We start from the raw sequence: 20,188 nt of genomic DNA on the forward strand, positions 1-20,188 counted from the left end.
TCTCAGCTTCCAAAATGTCAGACCACATCCACTTTATACAGATGACGCTTGGGAAGCATGAGGCCCATGCAAAGACCATAAACCCTGGCTCCCTGGAAAAGAGAATGTTGTCCGATGACAGAAGCAGCCTTCTAAAATGACAGTATAAAGAATAAGAATGAACCAATTCTCCTGAAACTTTTGGGAGAAACAAGACTTAACAAGTTCATGTTTTCAAACGAGTCAAGGGAGAACAGGCTGGTGTGCAGCTGCCACGCGAGAAGAGGCACACTCACCCACAACATCCAGGTGGTACGTGTGATTGATGGACCCGTACTCATTCTCCACCACGCAGGTATAATTTCCCTTGTCAGATGGGACCACGCTTTCCATAATGAGACTCCAGTGCTGGTTGCGTACCTGAAAAGATCAAAGCAAAGGAGGTTATTTAACAGTCCTAGCACAGAATACCAAGTACTGTGCTTTCTCAATTTAAAAAGAAGCTGAAGGAGGCAAGGAAGGTATAGAAGAATCACGTAAAGTCTAGATTGATAACTGTCACTAAGAATCGTGACAAATGAAAACCACCATCATCATCATCCCAGTGAACACCTGTGAAGCCAATATTGACACATTCAGATCCGCAGGAGTATTCAGCAGTGTACAGCATGGGTCTGTTACTGTCGTGGACTTGAGGGTTCCTCCAGGAGAGGCCAAGTGGCCAGGGAGTCTGAACACCAGCCAACCTGGAACCAATGTCTATGGGCAGGCGAGCTACCAGTTCGCCCATCCACTGGAAACCCTCAGTCTCTAGGGCATCACAGAAACATCTAGAACTAACACTAGTGAGCACTTAACTGTACGCCAGGCACTGCTCCAGGCCCTCTGTGCTGCCTTAGCTAATTCATTTCTCCTAAGGAGCTCATAGTTCTCAGAGGTTGTCTGGATGTCTCAAGAAGTTTCAGCTGGAAACAGGTCTGCCCTTCCCATCTCTCGTTGTGGCTGAATAGAGAGACATGTTCCTGAGAGAAATACCCAGAATTCCAAATATGGGAGCAATGAATCCTTACACAACTCAAGTTGTGTATCAGTCTGTTCACAAACTTCTTGAGACTTTCCAAAGATAAGTAGCACATGTGAAAATCAGCTATTGTGACTCCTACCTAAGGTTCTGTCAATGCACACATAGACACCATTCTAATGTTCTCCCCTTGCTTTTCAAATATATCCATAGGTTCAAATTTTCAAACATGCGTGAGTTTTCCTTACCACAAAATGCAACGTCTAGTATCTTCAGGGTTCAAGGCTTTAATACTTCTATCCAAATCCAAGTCACTCTCTCTAGGTATTTTGGACAAGGCACTCCAGTGAAACAAAATGAAAAAATAAACAGTCGAGGCCTACTGACCTTCGCTATCATTTCAGGAATTTCAGCTGAACTTCTGAGCTGCCCTGGGCATTGCAAGTGTTTTGGGATTCATCACGTAACAAAACGAATACAGGCCGAGCATCTGCAAGCACATGAGTGATTCAAGAAAGTAGAGAATAAAGAAAATCATCTCGTAACCACTCCATTACAAAAACAGGAGGGCAGAGCAGCTGTCCACATTGCAAAGCAGTGCCAGTGATCAGCCTGCCAACAGAGCCAAGAGATGCGAGGAACGTACTGTAGCGCCACGATTTTCACGTCAGCCATTCAGTTAGTTCCACGCAAGCCATGACTACAGACGGAGCTACTGCTGCTGAGTTCTAAAACCAGGTCGCTGCTTGTCGCTGACAGGCTTCGGAAGGATCAATGGGGTGAAGGCTGGCCTCTTTCCTTCTTAACAGAGTACAAGCAGTGAGTTAGGACAGTTCGGTGCAGTCACTTTGCTCGGCTGCTGCAGTCCCCGACAACTAGGAAGGTTGTTTCTGAGTCTAGCAGCCTCACTGTCGCAGGTAAAATGTCTGGCAATAAAATGAATCTGAGGGCACCTGATCAACAGTGGAGGGTCTGTATTCTACATCAAAGATTCACTTTCTGCTCTTGGCTGAGCCATAGACTTGTGACAGAACCCAAACAAGATGCTAGGACGTCTCCCCTTAGGAGAGAGAAGCACCTTCCATGCAGAATATGTCTTCTGAAGGAGAAGGAGATATGGATACTAAATCTTCCAGCACAATGAGAATTCCCTACCTAAATCCTGGATTCCTGGGTGCTACAATGGCGTCGTTATACTAAGAACGTGGGACACGTAGGTATAAGCTCCTTGATTCTAGTTAAGGCCCAGAAGAAGACCTTCCCTTCACCTCAAGCTCTCAGGAGTAACAGAAATGATTCCCTCTTCGCCTATGGGGAACTAGTCACGTGGCAGGTAACTTAAGGGATGTAGCCAAGGGTCCCCACGTCACCAAACCACGTAATCCAGCATTTATCCCTGCTGTAAATATTCAGTTCTTTGAGCTCCCGCTCAAATGTCATGCCCATAAGCCCTTAATCATGGCTAGTGCCTGTCTCTGGACCCCATTCAAACTGTCAATGTCTTTCTTGTGCCTGGATCCAGATTTGGCACACAGAGTATTCCAAATGGACCTGAACCTGAACTGCACAGGGAGGGGTCATGGGCTGACTTGGCTGAGACATTAAATCTTGGCATATGTAGCTTGGCTCGCTGCTCCCTTTTTTTAACCCCAGGGGATAGGGTCAGCTCGAGTCTCTCACTGGGACCAGGGCATTCCATACAAGATCTCTCCTCAAGAGCCTGCGCTCCCTGAATATTGACTTCCTGGAGATGCGCCACAAATATTAATAAGTTAACGTTTATAAAATGCTTTTACAATGAGAAGCACATTTACCAAACAGGGTGTTTCTGTCCTTCCAGAAATCTTGGTATTAGATCAATATTGCCCCATGTAGTGCTGTTAATATTTATTTTCTTACACCATTGCTCCAGTATTTCATTTATTGACCTATCACCAATCCCAAATTTTATGAGCTGTAGCATTTTCCAAATGGATCCCCCTGGAAGCCGCCAACAATGGAACTGCTGGGCACTTTTGAAGGGGATAGCCTACCATTGATTAGTGGTTTCTTAATAGCAAGCTAAGAAACTACAATAGTAACTTTATAAAGATGGCAAACAAAAGCACAAAGTTGGAGTTTTTTTTCATTACTCTGTTTCCATACAGAGTCTCAGCATAAACCTAAAGAAATGACTCTTCCAACATAAAATCTACAACGTGTGTTTCTAAATTCCTCAGATTTTGAGTGCCACAATTCTTCTGCCAGTTAGGCCAAATGTACATACACCATTTTCGCTTTCAGAGAAGAGGGAACATAAATACCCAATAAACATATGAAAAGATACTTAACCTCATTAACGATCAGGGAAATGCAAATTAAAACAATAATGAGACACTGTTATTCACCAGCTGATTAACAAAAATTAGAAGGATCAATGTTATTCAGTACTTGGTGAATGTGTAGGGAAAGAAAAGATTCCAGTTGAGAATGGGAACATAAATTGAGAAAAGCCTTTGTGTAAAATAACTTGCTGGTGTCTATTAAAATTAGCAGCACACATTTTTCTGGCCCAGTTAATTCTACTTCTAGAAATCTAGCCCACAGAAAATAATAGCACAATTACTTCAAGGCACATGAACGAAACTGCAGCTTCAAGCACCACTTGTAAGAGCAAAAAACTGAAATCCATCAAGGAGAGAGACATTAAGAATGTCTGGTTCATCCTACATGAACTAACAGATAGTTCATTCAAACACCATAGTATATAGTCACAAAAAGAATGATGTATTATATTCAGACCTGGTAAGGTATCATTAAGCCGTTATTGAAAAATGAAAAACAGTTCACTCATGATTCCAATTTATTAAAAAAGGAAAAAAGAAAAAGCAGACACGTGTACCACCCTAAAGATACATATAGGACTAAAGGTGTAAGCCTGACTATAAACATAGCTAAAAAATGTATCAAATTGTTAGCAATGTACTTTACACAATGAAGCACTGGGATTATGGGTATTGTTTACTTTTTTCTCATTTCTACTTTTCAAACCAACAGAAATCTCAACACACACAACAAAGAAGTATAACAGCTCCTTAGCTAATCATTCCATAGTAGCTACCCCCTGCAGAACCAATGCATCTGGCAAAACAAACCACAAAAGTCAGAGAGAAAAGAAATCCTGCACCGACCAACACAAGCACGACTCTTTATTTTCCTTCCTGCTTGTGGCCAGGTCTTCGTGGAATTCATCACTATTTTTTATCTGTCAAGTAACAGAATAATAGGAGAGCATGGGTTTCAAAACTACGTTCACTGAAGATTTTTTTTAAATAATATTTCAATACTGAAACAAAGCAGATTGAAGTGAAATGGCCTAAACTCCCAAGTGTAACAAGAAAGAAAATGGATTCCACGAACATTCCACACCCCATTCACACAAAGATACAAGGTAGCCCAGACGGGTTTTTTTTTTTTTTTTTTTTTCCCAGAATTCTTCTGCTACCTTCATCCTGTAAAATACCTATTAAATCCCAGGCTACCTTCAGGTGACAACTGAGAATGTAGATTTAGTCTGTTGACACCAAAACACCGAAGTGAAAGGTGAAGGGTGAAAGGTCAAAGACCTAGGCTGTCACCTGGATATTTACCTTCCACTTTGCAAAAAAATCCAGACATTTCCAAATACCCAGGTGCTTGATAACAAGCAGAATAAACATCCAGAAGATGACAGGAAGTTTTATTCTGGGCCAGGTAGAACGCTGTGTCCATGTTACATCAGATAGATATTCCCAAGCCTTTCTCCTGCCAGTATCAGCACTCCACTTACCCAGGAAGACAGCAATCTCTAGTAATCCTGGCCTTCACACAGGCACCCACCCGATGAACAGATCAATTCATTCGACAGATGAGGTGCCATTAAAATGCATACAATTTGCTAGGCACAGTGGCTCATGCCTGCAATCCCACGCAGTACTTTGGGAAGCTGAGGTGGGCAGATCATTTGAGGCCAGGAGTTTGAGACTAGCCTGACCAACACGATGAAACCCCGTCTCTACTAAAAATATAAAAATTAGTTAGGCATGGTAACAGGTGCCTGTAATCCCAGTTACTCAGGAGGCTAAGGCAAGAGAATCGCCTTAACTCAGGAGACGGAGGCTGTAGTGAGCTGAGATTGTGCCACTGCACTCCACCTGGGGCAACAGAGTGAGAATCTGCCTCAAAAAAAAAAAAAAAAAAAGAGCATAAAATCATACTCTCGCATCCCAGCCCCCCCACTTTCAACAGGCTCCTGGAAGACTTGCAACTATCCCTTCTGAATGCATTTGCACTGACTAAGCTTGCATGTCAAAGACAGAGGTACTTGCTGTTGCTCACCATCATGCAGATGTGGAGCCAAACACCTGTTAATGCTTCAACTCCAACATTGATACAAGAAGTTTGCTTTTCAGGAGGTGTCCAGAGAACAGGGCCGGGTGATCTGATCCTCAGGATCAGCGGCAGAAACTCTTCCCTCTGCACAATAAACAACCACTGGATCTCTCCAGAGGAGGTTGGAAGTGAATTACAACATGCCAGGCTGTTTTCTTAGTGCCCACTGCTTGTAGGTGCTCACAAAGGTGGCTGCAGCAGGACATTCAATGCCGGTTGAACTTAGCTCTTTAAAAATGGCATGATCTTCCCCAAAAAGCGAAACAGACAAATGCCATATGATCCTGAAATTCCACTCTTAGGCATATACCCAGAGAAATTTGCAGCAAGGACTGGAACAGATACTTGTACACCAATTGCTACATTATTCACAATAGCCAAAAGACAGAAGCAACCCAAGTGATCAACAGCAGGTGAATGGGTAAACAAAATGTGGTATATCCATACGATGGAATACAATTCAGCCATAAAAAGGAATGAAGTTTTGATTTATGCTACGATATGGATGGACCATTGTTAAGTGAAATAAGCCAGATTCAAAAGAGAAAATATCCTGAATTCAGTTATAAGAGCTACACAGAATAGGCAAACTTATAAAGACAAAAAGAATGTTAGAGGTTACCAGGTGCAATGGGGGAGGGGAAATTTGAGGACTTAACTGCTTTGTGAGTACAAAGTTTCTGTTTGGAGAGATGAAAGTTTTGAAAATAGTGGTGATGGCTACCCAACACTGTGAATGTCACTGATGCCTACTAAACTTGATAAAGGTTTAAATGGTAGATTTTATGTTGTGTATATATTACCACAATAAATTTTAAAACCCCATAACCAGCTGGGCACAGTGTCTCAGGCCTGTAATCCCAACACTTTGGGAGGTTGAGGGGGGAGGATCACTTGAGCCTAGGAGTTCAAGACCAGCCTGGGCAACAAAGTGAGACCCAGCCTCCGCAAAAAAATTTAAAAATTAGCCAAATGTGGTAGCATGCACCTGTAGTCCTAGCTACACAGGAGGCTGAGGCAAGAGGATTGCTTGAGCCCAGGAGGTCAAGACTGCACTGAGCCATGTTTGTACCACTGCACTCCAGCCTGGGCAATATACAGAGACTCTGTCTCAGATATAGATAGATGATTGATTGATTGATAGATAGATAGATAGATAGATAGATAGAAAGAATACACTTTATAACCCACAAAGGTCTGGGAAGTTGGAAGAACAGTATCACATTCCCAACTTTGCTCTCAACAGTCTACCTTGGGCTAGGTCTTTGTATGCTTTGGGGGAGCCATTACTTTCACTGTATTTCTCATTCAACCGCGACAGTGTTTTTACAAAACATGGAACCACATTTGAAGAAAGCAGTTTAGCAAGTGCATAAATTTTGGTGCAAAACCACCTGGGTCCAAATGGCCGGTGTGCCACCTATGAGGTAGATGTAGGGCAAGCCCTCAAATGTAAAAGGGCAAAATAACAGTGTCTGCCTCTTTGGGCTGTGGAAGGACTGAGCAACTTGTTCCCTGGGAGGCACCTGGAAAGTCACGACGAAGTGGAGCAGTTCATAAATGTTGGCTGATACAAACACAGGCCTGTGTCATCAAAGACTGCTTCGTCTGGGATTAAAACTGAAATGTCTTGGCTGAAAAAAATCTCAGTAAAGTATAAGCATGCTGATAAGTACATTAGTCATGACTTCTCCCCTAAACAAATGTATAACATTTGCATCAAAAAGTCTTTAAAATGACATCTGAGTCATTTTAAAGTCATTTACATTACTAACCTAGAAAATGTAAATTTAATTAACCTATGCTTCAAAACAACCAGTTTAGTAGTGATTATAACAAAAGTTTTTAAATCATCTTTTCTTAAATCTGAAATATACTTGTTTCACAGAATAATGCTTTGCTCTCTGCTGAGGGGCTCCAGGGTAATTTGAACCCCTATGATACCCGGTGCTGGGGGCTTCCGTGCCAATTTCACGGTCATGTTGTGTGAGCCTGCTGTCCTGTGGTCTCTCTTGGTCTATGTTCTTAGGCACTTCGAAGCAGCATAAAAGATGGTTTTTAAGAATCCCCTATGCCTAAATCATTACCTAAGAAGGAGGTAAGAATTGAGGTGGTCTATTAATTATCTCAGCCAGCTTCTTGCTTTTCTGCATTAAATGGCAATAACTGTCTTGAGCCCTGTGAAATATCTAGCCATAAAAGTAACCTCTTTATTAAAAAAAAAAAAAAAAAAATCTGTGCTGTTGTTTAAGAAGAGACATGGCTGATGCTATGTGACGGTTATGCTATTAAATCACAGTTCTCAGAGCCTGACGGGATCAGGATTATTTACCCAATCTTCTCATTTTAAGGCAGGGGATCTGAGGCACAGAGAGCTGAAAAAACTTGCCCATGCTCAAGACTGATGGAAAAGCCCAGGAATAAGTACGATTAGGAGACAGAGTTATGATGCAAGTCCAGCTTTGCTATTATATTAATCACGTATGATTAACAGCCAGCAAGACTTTGCTCACATACTTTAAAAATAATAAGTTGATTCTTAATCACCTAAGGATGGCTCAGCATGGGTTCTTTGATAAACAAGACTGAACTGCAGAATACCAAATAGTTCTATTGGTCATTTCAGTGAAAATGAGCTTTCTGTCCCATTTCATAATTCTCTTTGACTATGTTTTGCTTTTTTGGTCTTCCCTCCTCCCTCTATTGGCCACACTTGCATGCCATTTCAAAACAAACTGTAATGCAGGGGCTGGGGGCCAAGGTGCCCGATCCATAAACAGGTAGAAAGAATGAGATGGACAGGCCACCAAAGCGCAATCAAAGTTTATGGAATGAGGAGATTTATAAAGGAAAAAAAATCGTGGAAATAGCAAACATCTGTTTGAAGAAGGTTTTCAGGTCTTTGCCTTCTGGAAAAATGTATCTTGGAAAACTTGACATTTTGCTTCTTTATTAAATAAAGTGGCAAATGGGCCAGGTGGGGTGGCTCAAGCCTATAATCCCAACACTCTGGGAAGCCGAGGTGGGTGGATCACTTGAGGTCAGGAGTTCAAGACCAGCATGACCAACATTGTGAAACCCCATCTCTACTGAAAATACAAAATTAGCTGGGCATGGTGGCACATGCCTGGAATCCCAGCTATTTGGGAGGTTAAGGCAGGAGAATCACTCGAACCTGAGAGGCAGAGGTTGCAATGAGCCAAGACTGTGCCACTGCACTCCAGCCTGGGCAGCAAGAACAAAACTCAAATCTCAAAAAGTAAAAATAAAATAAAGTGGCAAATGGACAGGAGTCAGTCATGGAACAGTTAGGTGTCAGGCCCTCCGAGTTTCATTTAGGTCTCTTTCCTTTTGGGGAAGTGCTGAGGAATAAAAATGACAATATAGTTCCCTCAAGTAAAACGTTCAAAGGTATCTTTTTTTTTTCCGACAGTCTTGCTCTATCCTCCAGACTAGACTGCAGAGGCACAATAGCAGCACACTGCAGCCCCAAACTCCTGGGCTCAAGTGATCCTCCCACCCAGCTTCTTGAGTAGATGGGACTACAGGTGAGCACTACCACACCCAGATAATTGTTAATTTTTTGTAGAAATGGGGATCTCACTGTATTGCCTAAGCTGACCTTATGCTCCTGGCCTCAAATGATCCTCCTGCCTCAGCCTCCCAAAGCACTGGGATTACAGTGTCACTGTGCCCAACCCAGAGGCACACTTCTTTAAGTTTATATAGATAACAAAGAAAACATCAGAGGGAAAACCCAACGCCAGGACCATGCTCCCCAAAGTCTGCCCTGGTCAGGTCCCCACAAGGACTCTCTGAAGCAAGAGTGGGCCACAGCCAGCCGGGAGCTCCCCAGCGGGAAGGCCCACAGGTGGGAATGAGCCTCTTTGAGCTCCAATGACTCCGGGACAGGATGGGGGTGGGGGGGAGTGGGGGGGACGGGGTGGGGGTTAGCTTAACACATCATTAGCAAAGATGATGCCTTAGGGAACTAAAGGAACCTTCCTTCCCAGGAGATGAGAGATCTGTCTTTTCAAGCCCCAGAAGCCCCTAGGACTTGATGGAATTTCTAAGAGTTTCTGGCATCTCCAAAATGAACATTCCATGCTTCTGCTGTCGTGAAAAGCCCTTGATCCATCTGGGCTGACCACCTCTCCAACTAGTGGCCCCACCTCCCAGGCGGCCCACCTCCCAGGCCACCCCCCGCCCCCCCACAGCCACAGCCTCTTTCTCCACAAGAGAACCGGAAAGGCGAGGACCACGCCAGCACGCTATATCAGAAGGTACAGTCCTCTTCCCTTGATTGCCTTTTTTTTTTTTTTTGGGGGGGGGAAGTAAAGCAAAATATATATGAGGTTTTTTGTCCCACACACTGAACTTCCATTTCCTTTTCCCTCCAGAAACGGCTCAATGTGACACAACAAAAGTGCTTTGGTCATCTGCACTCCATGGGCACAGGCTAAAGGCATTCTGCTGAGAGTCTTCATTTTGCTTTTAGAACATAGGTGCTCTTCGTCTAGTGGAATGTTGGCATCGGTAATTAACACTGAACTGCACCTGCTAAAAATCAAGCAGCATTTTCTCATTAGGCCCTCTTAGTCTCTCAGCATATTCGTAATCACTAATTCAGATTTGCAAAAAGCTCCTTCCCCGTAATAATGATGTCAGTTCCATTTATTTTGAGCCCAGGGGTCTCTGGAGGCTCACCAATTCCTCTTTGTACTTATTTACAAGGCTGTCTTAATTGATGAAATTAGTTAACCACCAAGATTTTGACCACCAGTCTCACATTCAGATTGCATTTAAATAAATCATTGGAACTGCATCAATTATGTGAGTTTCAGAAAGCATTTGGTGGTTAAAACAATCCCAGGGGCCATGGTTTTAGTGGTTTAACTCTTCTAACCAGCATCCCCTCATGAAATCTGTAACTACTTTTTTTTCAAAAAGATTTCTTTTAAAAGAGCCAGCCTTTCAATCTCATCATATCTGGTCTAAGGACAGAACTAACAGAAGGACAAATTACCCCCTGCCTCCTGCTTCTACCAACAAGTGGGAGTTGTGGAAAACAACTGAAGTATTTCTACTTTCAAGCTTCAACAGTACGCACCTGCTAGCAGCTCTGCCTCATAACTGTTTCACGTGTTAACTGCCCACCATGCTGTCTTAGAAACTTACTCGTAAGCTGTCCCCATTTTCCTCTAAATTTTGGCCTCTAGATGTTAATTTTTAAGTGTTAAAACAAAAAGGCAAAAACTTTTGCAGAAGCAAATAATCCTTTAAAGATGAATAACTATGGGATTTCAGAAAAGGGCTTGGGGTGTTTTTAGGTGGAAAGGAGGCTCATTTACCCACAGCAATGATGGAGGTAAAGTGATGCTGGTGTGTTAAACGCACAGACACAGTCCTGGACATCCCACTGCTGCTACTGAGAAATCCTCCCCACCTGGCTCTAGAGGGCCTGAGGTCTGAGCTAAAGAGTGTCTCTATTCCTCCCACAGTGCAGTTTTCCCAGGTGGCTCCCAGGGATCCCCGTGTCTCCTGGCATTCATGTCCTTAGGCAACCTCCTCCCTAGTGACTTGCTTAATAATGGAAAAAAGCAAAAAGGGCGACGGACACTTCAACACTAGGTTACAAAAGGCTGTGACTTCAGTGATCCTGCACCCTCCCCCCGACCTCTCTCTCTCTCTCCCTCCCTCCCTCCTTGCTTGCTCAACCTGCTGACAGTAGCTGCTCTATGAAGAGGCCCATGTGGCATGGAACAGATGGGATGGCCCCAACCAATAGCCAGTGAGGAACTGAGGCCCTCTGCAAGGAAGTGAATCCTGAGAGCAACCATATAGCAGTTGCTTCCCCAATTAAGCCTTCCGATGAGACCTCAGCCTTAACCCTTCCTTGCTTACTGTCCTGTGAGACAGCTAGAGACAGAAGACCCAGCTAAGCCACACCTTCATTCCTGATCCAGGAAACAGTGAGGTAATAAATGTTGCTGAAAGCTACCACACCTTGGGGCAATTTGTTATGCAGCAACAGGTAACTAATATGTCCACTTATGTTCCAAATGCAACAGAGAATTTCATCATAAGGTTTCCTTCGGTCCTCTTCATATGATCAACTATTAGTTCTCCCCTTCCATACTAAATAATTTGGAAATTCCATCTCTCTCCTTCTGAGACAATTTTCCCTCCAACTCAGACCTGAATCCTTTCTGACCTGCTTTCTCCTTATTCTTCCAAACAGCCAATGTCACCTTTCCATACATATCCATGGGGTGCTGCATGCTCCTGCGACTTCAACCAAACCTGTGTCCCCTCCTGTTGCCAGAGTTCTCATCTGCCTCCCCAGTTGGACTGGACTAGGAGCCCCTCAAAGTTGGGGCCACGCCTTACCCTCTCATGTCCCCAGAGCCTAGGAGGGTGACTGGCATATAGGGGGCTCAATCAATGTCTGCTAAATGGATGAACAAAGGCTAGAAGGAGCATGTGCAGGCATCTGCAGGGAGACATGTCAATGTCAAACTCTCTAGGGAGTGATGAGACTAAATTTCACAGTGTTGTGTGAGGAGCCCTTCAGAATCCTTCAAGGAGGACAGCAGATTGCCTCTGTCATCTCCACGCACTCTCTCTCAGTGCATCATATTTCATTCTCCAGTCTCTAACCCAAGTCCCCTTGCTCTTCATGCAATCCCGCTCTGACAGGGCAACTATGCCTTCTCAAATTCCACACCCATTTTAGTTTTATACACTATAAAGCATATAGAAAACAGACTCTCAACCTTCCGCCCTTCTGTTATTAAACTCTCCTCATATGAAGAACAACAAAAATGGGGATTGTACTTTAAAATTACATGCAAGTCCAGAATAATATTTTTTTTAATATCAAACCCTGACATGGGCAATTATGGCAATTACTGATCCTTGTTAAAGTATTCCTTCTAATTCCTACTAACTTTTGAGCATTTTAAAAAATAAACAAAAACATAGGGCCGGGCACAATGGCTCACGCCCGTAATCCCAGGACTTTGGGAGGCCAAGGAGGGCGGATCATGAGATGAGGAGGTCAACACCATCCTGGCTAGCACGGTGAAACCCCCTCTCTACTAAAAATACAAAAAATTAGCCGGGCGTGTTGGCACGTTCCTGTAGTCCCAGTTACTCGGGAGGCTGAGGCAGAAGAATCGCTTGAACCCAGGAGGCGGAGGTTGCAGTGAGCCGAGGTCGTGCCACTGCACTCCAGCCTGAGTGACAGAGCAAGACTCCATCTCAAAAACAATAATAATAATAAACAAACAAAAATGTAAGAAATATAATGTTTCCAAAGTTTAATTCTACCTTGTAGCCTCCAATGCGATGCTCCTGCTTAAACTCCTTCCCGTTCTTCAGCCACCGCATGGTTGGTGTTGGGTTCCCCCCCGCTGGGCAGCGAAACTTGACAGTGTTGGCCGCAGGCACAGCATGGAGCCGCTTTTCCATCTTTTCTGTGTTGGTCCAGTATGGTGCTCCTGTTTTGGAAAACAATATTAGAATGTATACCGGCGGATAGCTTCCCCTCTGTGAGTACACTCCAAACAGGTAAGATCATTTTGCTTTGCAGGTAAATGATAGGCTATTTTAAAAATCTGTGGGTAATATTTACATTTGGAAAGTATTTTCAGGAGTCTAATCCAGCTGGCTGAGTAGAAGGTCCCAGAGAGGGACTGTTCATGTCTATTAACAGGGGAGGAAAAAAGTGTCTGAGGCCCTTTCTCTCTCTTGTTCTTGGTGCCAAATCACATTTTTAAATGCTACTTTATATACAAATGAACAACATATACAACCATAACAGCTGAGTCCTCCAAAAATATATCATTTTGGATTGCCACACCTATTAAATGATCACATATACACACTAGTAAAAACAAGTTGCTCTCAAAAGCCTTATCAACTTATCCATTGGAGCCTTACTTTAAAGGAACAGTACAAATTATCATTCTAATAAAATAACCCAGAGCAGGATTCATACATTTCTCAGAACTTATATGACAAACCAAAAAAACTGTCAGAGGCTTTGTCTCTGATGCATATTTAGAAGTCTCCTCTGTTCTGTGGGTGATAGAGCACAACCCCAGGGGATAACAATCCCCTTCACTTAGCAGCCAGACTCTTGGGGTACAATTCGGAATTGAAATCAGTGCATCCAAACACCTACCCCAACTGGCCTTCACACTTGCTCTTGAAACCCGTTGTCAAGGGTAGGGCTGAGATGTCTTTACAAGGGCAGGCTGTATCTTTATCCCCGACTTATCTAAGTGTCAAAGTGGAGGATTTAGGTGACATCTATATGATGCTAAAACAGTGGGAAGGGGGCAAAACTATGAAGTCTGGAGGAAGGAAGAGGAGGGAGGAGAAAGAAGGAACAGAGGCTAAATTCTTTCCTTTGAATCCAGTTGCATTTGCAACTGGGTAGCCATTTGGCTTTGGGTGTTGAATGCCCACAAACGCACCTATTCTCTTGAAGGTTCACCAGGGAGTACTTGATTCCTATTCATCACAAGACTCTCAGGGCCTGGCGTATACTGAAACAATTTCAATAATCTTTCATTTTAAAAGCTTCTACTTAGAAAAATCCAACCACAGCCACAGCCACTAAAAAGAACCCATTGAGAGCACAAAACAAATAGTGAGCTTTGTCGCTACACAAAGACGTTTACAAATCTGACCTAAATGAAAAGCATACCTCATGCTGTCAGGTGTCTGCACTCATGTCATTTGTTTAAGTAAACACAATAGCCTATTCATATGAATTAGCTAAATATTAATGCAGTAACTCTTTCAGATAGCATCAATTACTGCTGAGCTGATCCTGTGGAATGTCCTTTCTTTTTTACATAAAAGAAATCGACAGATACGTGCATGATTTTTATGTTCCCTTAAAAAAAAAAAAAAGTGGGATTTAGCTGAAGGAACTAGGAATGTTGTTCTTTTCTGCTCTCACTGGGCCAAGCCATGGTGGAGACTGTAACAGCACAGGAACCGCCCCAGACCATCGCACACCCATGCAGCCCTGACCTGCAGCAACAGCACACGGGCAACCCGCACCTTTGTCCTGGTGCCTCAGGAATGATTTAAGGACTAAGGTGAAATAATTTCACTGGAATTTCTGGCAGGTAGCCACTTCCCTGGGGTGAAATTTCAATCACCAAAGCTACACCTATAAAATCTGCTTCTGCAAAACAGAGACACAGCCATCCAGCAGGGCACGGGCACACTGCTGCTCATCCGAGTCTCGGAGAGCCAAGGTGGGGTGTTCCATGAAATCTAGGCACAACCCTCCACCCAGACTCCCACGTGTGTGACCAGCCCCACTCTGGTGAGAGCTAGCATCAACCAGCACACAGCCGCTCTTTAAATGTCAAGCTCACAAATATGTTTAATGAACTTGATACTGGAAGGGAGGAACTCTTTTATACTTTCACAATAACTCTTCCTGAAATACATTAGCTTTACATGAACTTGAAGAATCTGTAAGATCTAGAAAAATAATAATACTGTAAGAATAGCCCTACTGTGTCTTCTTGCTCAGCAGCCTCGTGTCCCCCGTATGTTTTTGCAGTCAGAAAGGCCACACATGGAAATGCCAGGGCCTCCCAAAAACTGCAAAGCAGCTGGAGAGAAACACCGTCCAGGCACCTAGGACCAGTGCTTCTACCTAAGGAAGCTCCTTTCATACCAAGGCTTGCAAACAGCTTTAACAACTGTCATTTGGAGAAGGAACTCATGTACCAAATTAATGATCTACCAAAGCAGAGATCAGCCTTGTCCATAGTAGATGCTCAACAGGGATGTTTACTCAACAATCTTATTTAAAATGAATCTGCAGGCCAGGCACAGTGGTTCATGCCTATAATCCCAGCACTTTGGGAGACCAAGGCCTGTGGATCACCTGAGATCAGGAGTTTGAGACCAGCCTAACCACCATGGTGAAACCCCGTCTCTACTAACATACAAAAATTAGCCGGGCATGGTGGCACATGCCTGTAATCCAAGCTACTTGGGAGGCTGATGCAGGAGAATCGCTTGAACCCAGGAGGCAGAGGTTGCAGTGAGCCGAGATCGTGCCATTGCACTCCAGCCTGGGCAACAAGAGCAAAACTCCATCTCAATCAATCAATCAATCAATCAATCAAATGAATCTGCAAGCCAAGGACACATAAGTTTCCCTGAACTTTATATACCTTAGAGGTATATGAAGAATGGGCTTAAAGTCAACTAATAGAGACCTGTGGTATAAGCTTCCAATGGCATTCGAAATGAATGACACTAAACCACCTGTAAAGGAAACAATTTAACCTCAATGATAGGTATGGTTCCTTTGGCTCTGACATTCTCAGACCTTCTGATGTAATAGGTACCATGAGAATGACGTTCTCCTGGTCATTAAATACTAAGAATGAGCTGATTAAAGGAACAGTAAGACCCAGCCACAATCAATCAATCAATAAAATCCCATCACCAGCGTGTAGCATACCTACTAATTATTTTCTACACTGTAATAGTTATTGCATATTAATAATAATATTAAGTAAGAATTTTACTTGAAGACAACAGAAGTCTTTTAAGATGCGATGGGTTAAAGAGAGATTTATAAAAGCACAGAAACTTCCCTCAAAGGACTTCAACACAGCCTTTATCATTCCCATCCCACAGGGAAGTTATCACTCTTTCTCTGGGCCCCTTCTTTGTGACAGATAACGTGCTTCCAACATCAGTATGTTTCTGTACTGAAAAATATTCCAACAAGAGTAGGGCACCCAGAGGGGAGACCTGGAGTTGTCTTCAGCCTCTGGGGTAGGCACTCAAGCGTTTATTGGATGGATGGATGGATGGATGGATGGATGGATGGATGGATAGGTGGATGGGTGGATGGATGGATGGATGGATGGATGGGTAGGTGGATGGATGGATGGATGGATGGATGGATGGATGGATGACTATTAAAAGCTTTAGCTATAAAATGAAGCAGTTGCACTGATAAGGTCCCTTTCAGTTCGAACATACTTTCCAGGTATCTATGTGCTAGGCAGGTATTGATTCTGTCAACAAATGGTAGGATTATATGATTTCTTTTGACCCTGCAATTTAAACTTAATGAGAAACCATAGGCTGCTGGGCCTGCCCCCCTCCACAACCCTTACATATCTCACTGCTGACATCTAAGGTTTATAATCTACTCTGTCTCTCTTTCTGGAACCAAAAAGAGAGAACATAGCCTAATGCTTTAAAGGAGAAACATGGAATCATATTACCAGGCTGTACCAAAAGAGACCTCGGTGACCATCTGGCCCAATGACTGATGTGATCAATGTCATCCAGAAAGGTTAAGTGATTTGATCAAGGTCACACAGCCAGAGGCCACGCTGAGGCCAGGCACATCTCCAGCTCCCTAAGCAGTGTTCCTTCAACCACTCCAGCCTGCCCTTTGAACTCTCCCATGGTAATTAAGTCAAAAGTTCAAGATTTATGTGAGCAGCGGACATTGATGACTGCCAACTGTATTTTTATTGATGCAAAAAATTTTAAAAACACAGCCTGTTTCAGCTCCTAGATTAAGTCTCTCAAACTCCCTAAAGCCCCACTAAAGCCTCTGTCTCAAGTCTATAATTAGGGCTTTTAAAAATATCACTAATCAGGACATTTGAATGCTTTGGCCCCTGACAGGGGAAAAATGTCTCAGAGCTCCCCACTATCCTGCAGTTCTTTCTCAGTTTGATATAAACTAAGAGAAAACAAATCTGACAAAACATGGAGATGTGAGTGAGGGTATGATGATGAGGGGGTATGTCTGTGGCTTTATTTGAGAAATCTCATTAAAAACTTGCTAACCAGCCAGGCATTCAATCAGAAATACATGTTTTTAAAACCAAGCAAGTTAACCACATGTGAAAGGACTGAGCCCACTAGCAGACCATTAGCCCACGGAAATTCCCAAGATCTGCCTTCAGAAGAGACTTTTCCAATCATCAGCTGTGCCGTTTGACCAAGGAGGAGACTGAGAAAGAAAAGATATTCGGTCCAACCATTAGATGCAACATCATCTCTAGTCTTCGGGATAAAAATACCAACACCTGCTTTTTCTTTTTCTTAAGAGATAGGGTTTTGCTCTGTTGCCCAGGCTCCACTGCAGTGGTACGATCACAGCTCACTGCAGCCTTGACCTCCTGGGCTCAAGTGATCCTCCCACCTCAGCCTCCCGAGTAACTGGGACTACAGGCATGAATGAGCCACCACACCTGGCTCATTTTTTATTTTTTGTGGAGATGGGGTCTTGCTATGTTACCTAGGCTAGTCTCAAACTCCGGCGTACACACGATCCTCCTGCTTCAGCCTCCCAAGTAGCTGGGATTACAGGCAAGAGCCACTGTGCTGGCCCAAACCAACTTATTGAATGATACTTTCATTACAAAGGAAATTTCCAAAAATTTGCGAAGCCTGTGTGGGTTTTTTTTTGTTGATATTGTTCTTTTCAATTCCTAGAAATTTCAACACAACTAAGAAGCCTGCCATTATTAACTTAGATAGTATCTCTACCAAGTAAAAATCCTAATTAGAACAAAGGTGGCTCCAAACTGTTATCAGCGGGTTAATCAATGAAATGAGTTTGGAATCTCAGGCTAACTACCTTCATATTCCCTAGTTACTTCCAAAAAAAATAGCCTTTCTCCCTGACATGGAGTGTGGGCATCTGCAGGTCTCAACAGGAATGAAACCAAAATAGAAAATTACCTTGTCTCCCAACACTGGAGAGGAAGAACCACTTTAGCAGCAAGAGTCTTGATACAGCTGTCTCTCCCATCATTTCCCTCAAGTTCAGCAATGGACCTGAACTTTTCGTCTATCATGATCTTCTCAAAAACTAAGTCTCAAACTTTTCAGAAACATTAACCACTGAAATGCAAGCTGGAGACAATAAAAAGCCTCTAACAAATGGGCATATGTATCTCCCTCTTTGCTGCCAGATAAGCCATCAACATACCTGGTATCTAGGGAAGGCAGGTGAAGTTATACTTTCCTATACAAACGCATAAATTCCCAACCTTTCAAAACCCTCAATCTGGACGCATTTCAAAAATTAGCATTTGAAATTGCAACTTTCTTTCTGGAGAAAATGTGTTGCACCGAGGGGCATGTGTAACAGCATTATTTCCTGGCAGCCAGGTTTGTAATGACGTCACAGGGCCGTTCCACTCGGGAAACATCTAGTGCTGGTACCGTGTGAGGTCATCAGCTAGTCAGCTGCTAAAATTGGACCAGAGAATGCCCTGCACACATCTGTGATGAAGAACTCAACTTAAAAAGTCAGATCAAATTGCCCCATGGCTGGGTTTTTCAATGCATGTACAACATGATGTTATTAGATTTTATATATATATATATATATATATATATATATATATATATAAATTTTTTTTGAGACAGCTATCACCCAGGCTAAAGTGTGGTGGCGCAACCTCAGCTCACTGCAACCTCCACCTCCTGGGTTCAAGTGATTCTCCTGCCTCATCCTCCCAAATAGCTGGGAGTACAGGTGCCCGCCACCATGCCTGGCTAATTTTTGTATTTTTAGTAGAAATGGGGTTTTGACCATACTGGCCAGGCTGGTCTGGAACTCCTGACCTTGTGATCCACCCGCCTCAGCTTCCCAAAGTGCTGGCATTACAGGTGTGGGCCACGATGTCCAGCCTTTACTTCTTGATTATTTTTGCCATTGCATTTGGCGCCCAAGCTTTTTGCACTCTGTACAGAATCTAAAAAGAACTCTAGCAGGCAGCTGAGCTTGACTTCTTATATTAACCACCAGATCAGTAATCTAGCATATCAGCAGAGGGAATAACCTGTAATATGTTTTTCCAACTAGAAGATACAGAACTAAATTTTCAATGTCTCAATCCAAAAAAAAAAAAAAAAAACCTTTGAAAAGCCCAAAAATGTCACCATCAACACAGGGTCACTGGAGCATCATTTGTCAATGTTCCTACAGAAAAACATTCAAACACACCCCAGTGGCATTTCCAGACAATCAGAAGGCAGCAAAGAAACCGATCTGGACATATGGGTATTTTCCAGGTGGCTGAAAATGCAAGGAATTTGGTGCTTCTGCAATTTTCCCTATTAATCGGGTCAGCATTTGACACTTGAGGTGGCAAAAAATTGTTTTAATGGCAACGTCCCCTTTCCCGCCTTGCCAATTACCCCGGCCATGGCATTCCTCTGTCCACACAGGCCACAGCTGCTTAATCTCAGCCGCCCCAGGCTGCACCTGTGAATCAGACCAGCCTAATCACACTAACAGATGGCAGAGGCCAAGTAGCCAGCTAAAAACTGCTATCACTTTAAATAGCATCTAATGTTTCACAGGCACCAAACAGGCCCCTCCCACAGCGGTATCTCCCTGGTACAGCTAACACCAGCCCTTAATCACTGCAGAGCACCCATTTTGGGGGCAGGGTTGGTGTCATTCGAGAGCTAATTACAAAAGAACCCTGCTTGCAAGGTGAAGGGACGGCAAGTACACTGTTGGCTGGCATTCATCACATGGGCGCTCTACCCCCTTGCCATTCTCCATGGGCCCTGGGGCCTCAGAAACAGGATTCACAATGCAAAGCGTCAGGCCCACAGCACAGAATCCTTCAGAACCACTCAGCCTGCCTGTTACGTAATCCATACCTTGCTGTTGCATTTTATTGCTTCACGTGGTTTCCCGGTAACCTGCTATTAGGCAGGTAGCTGACCACCAGGACA

General features: G+C 43.5%; 1 protein-coding gene across 1 annotated transcript in view; it reads right to left on the minus strand.

The window, feature by feature from the left end:
• The window catches only part of FGFR2 (fibroblast growth factor receptor 2), a 116,499-nt gene that overhangs the window by 59,576 nt on the left and 36,735 nt on the right, over positions 1-20,188 (minus strand). The window contains exons 5-6 of the mRNA XM_017508566.2: positions 12,743-12,912; positions 276-399 (exon numbers count right to left, since the gene is read on the minus strand). Coding sequence (XP_017364055.1) covers positions 276-399; positions 12,743-12,912 — 294 coding nt within the window. The remainder of the gene's footprint in view (positions 1-275; positions 400-12,742; positions 12,913-20,188) is intronic.

The sequence above is a fragment of the Cebus imitator genome, unplaced genomic scaffold (assembly GCF_001604975.1).
Source record: "Cebus imitator isolate Cc_AM_T3 unplaced genomic scaffold, Cebus_imitator-1.0 Scaffold396, whole genome shotgun sequence".
NCBI lineage: Eukaryota > Metazoa > Chordata > Mammalia > Primates > Cebidae > Cebus > Cebus imitator.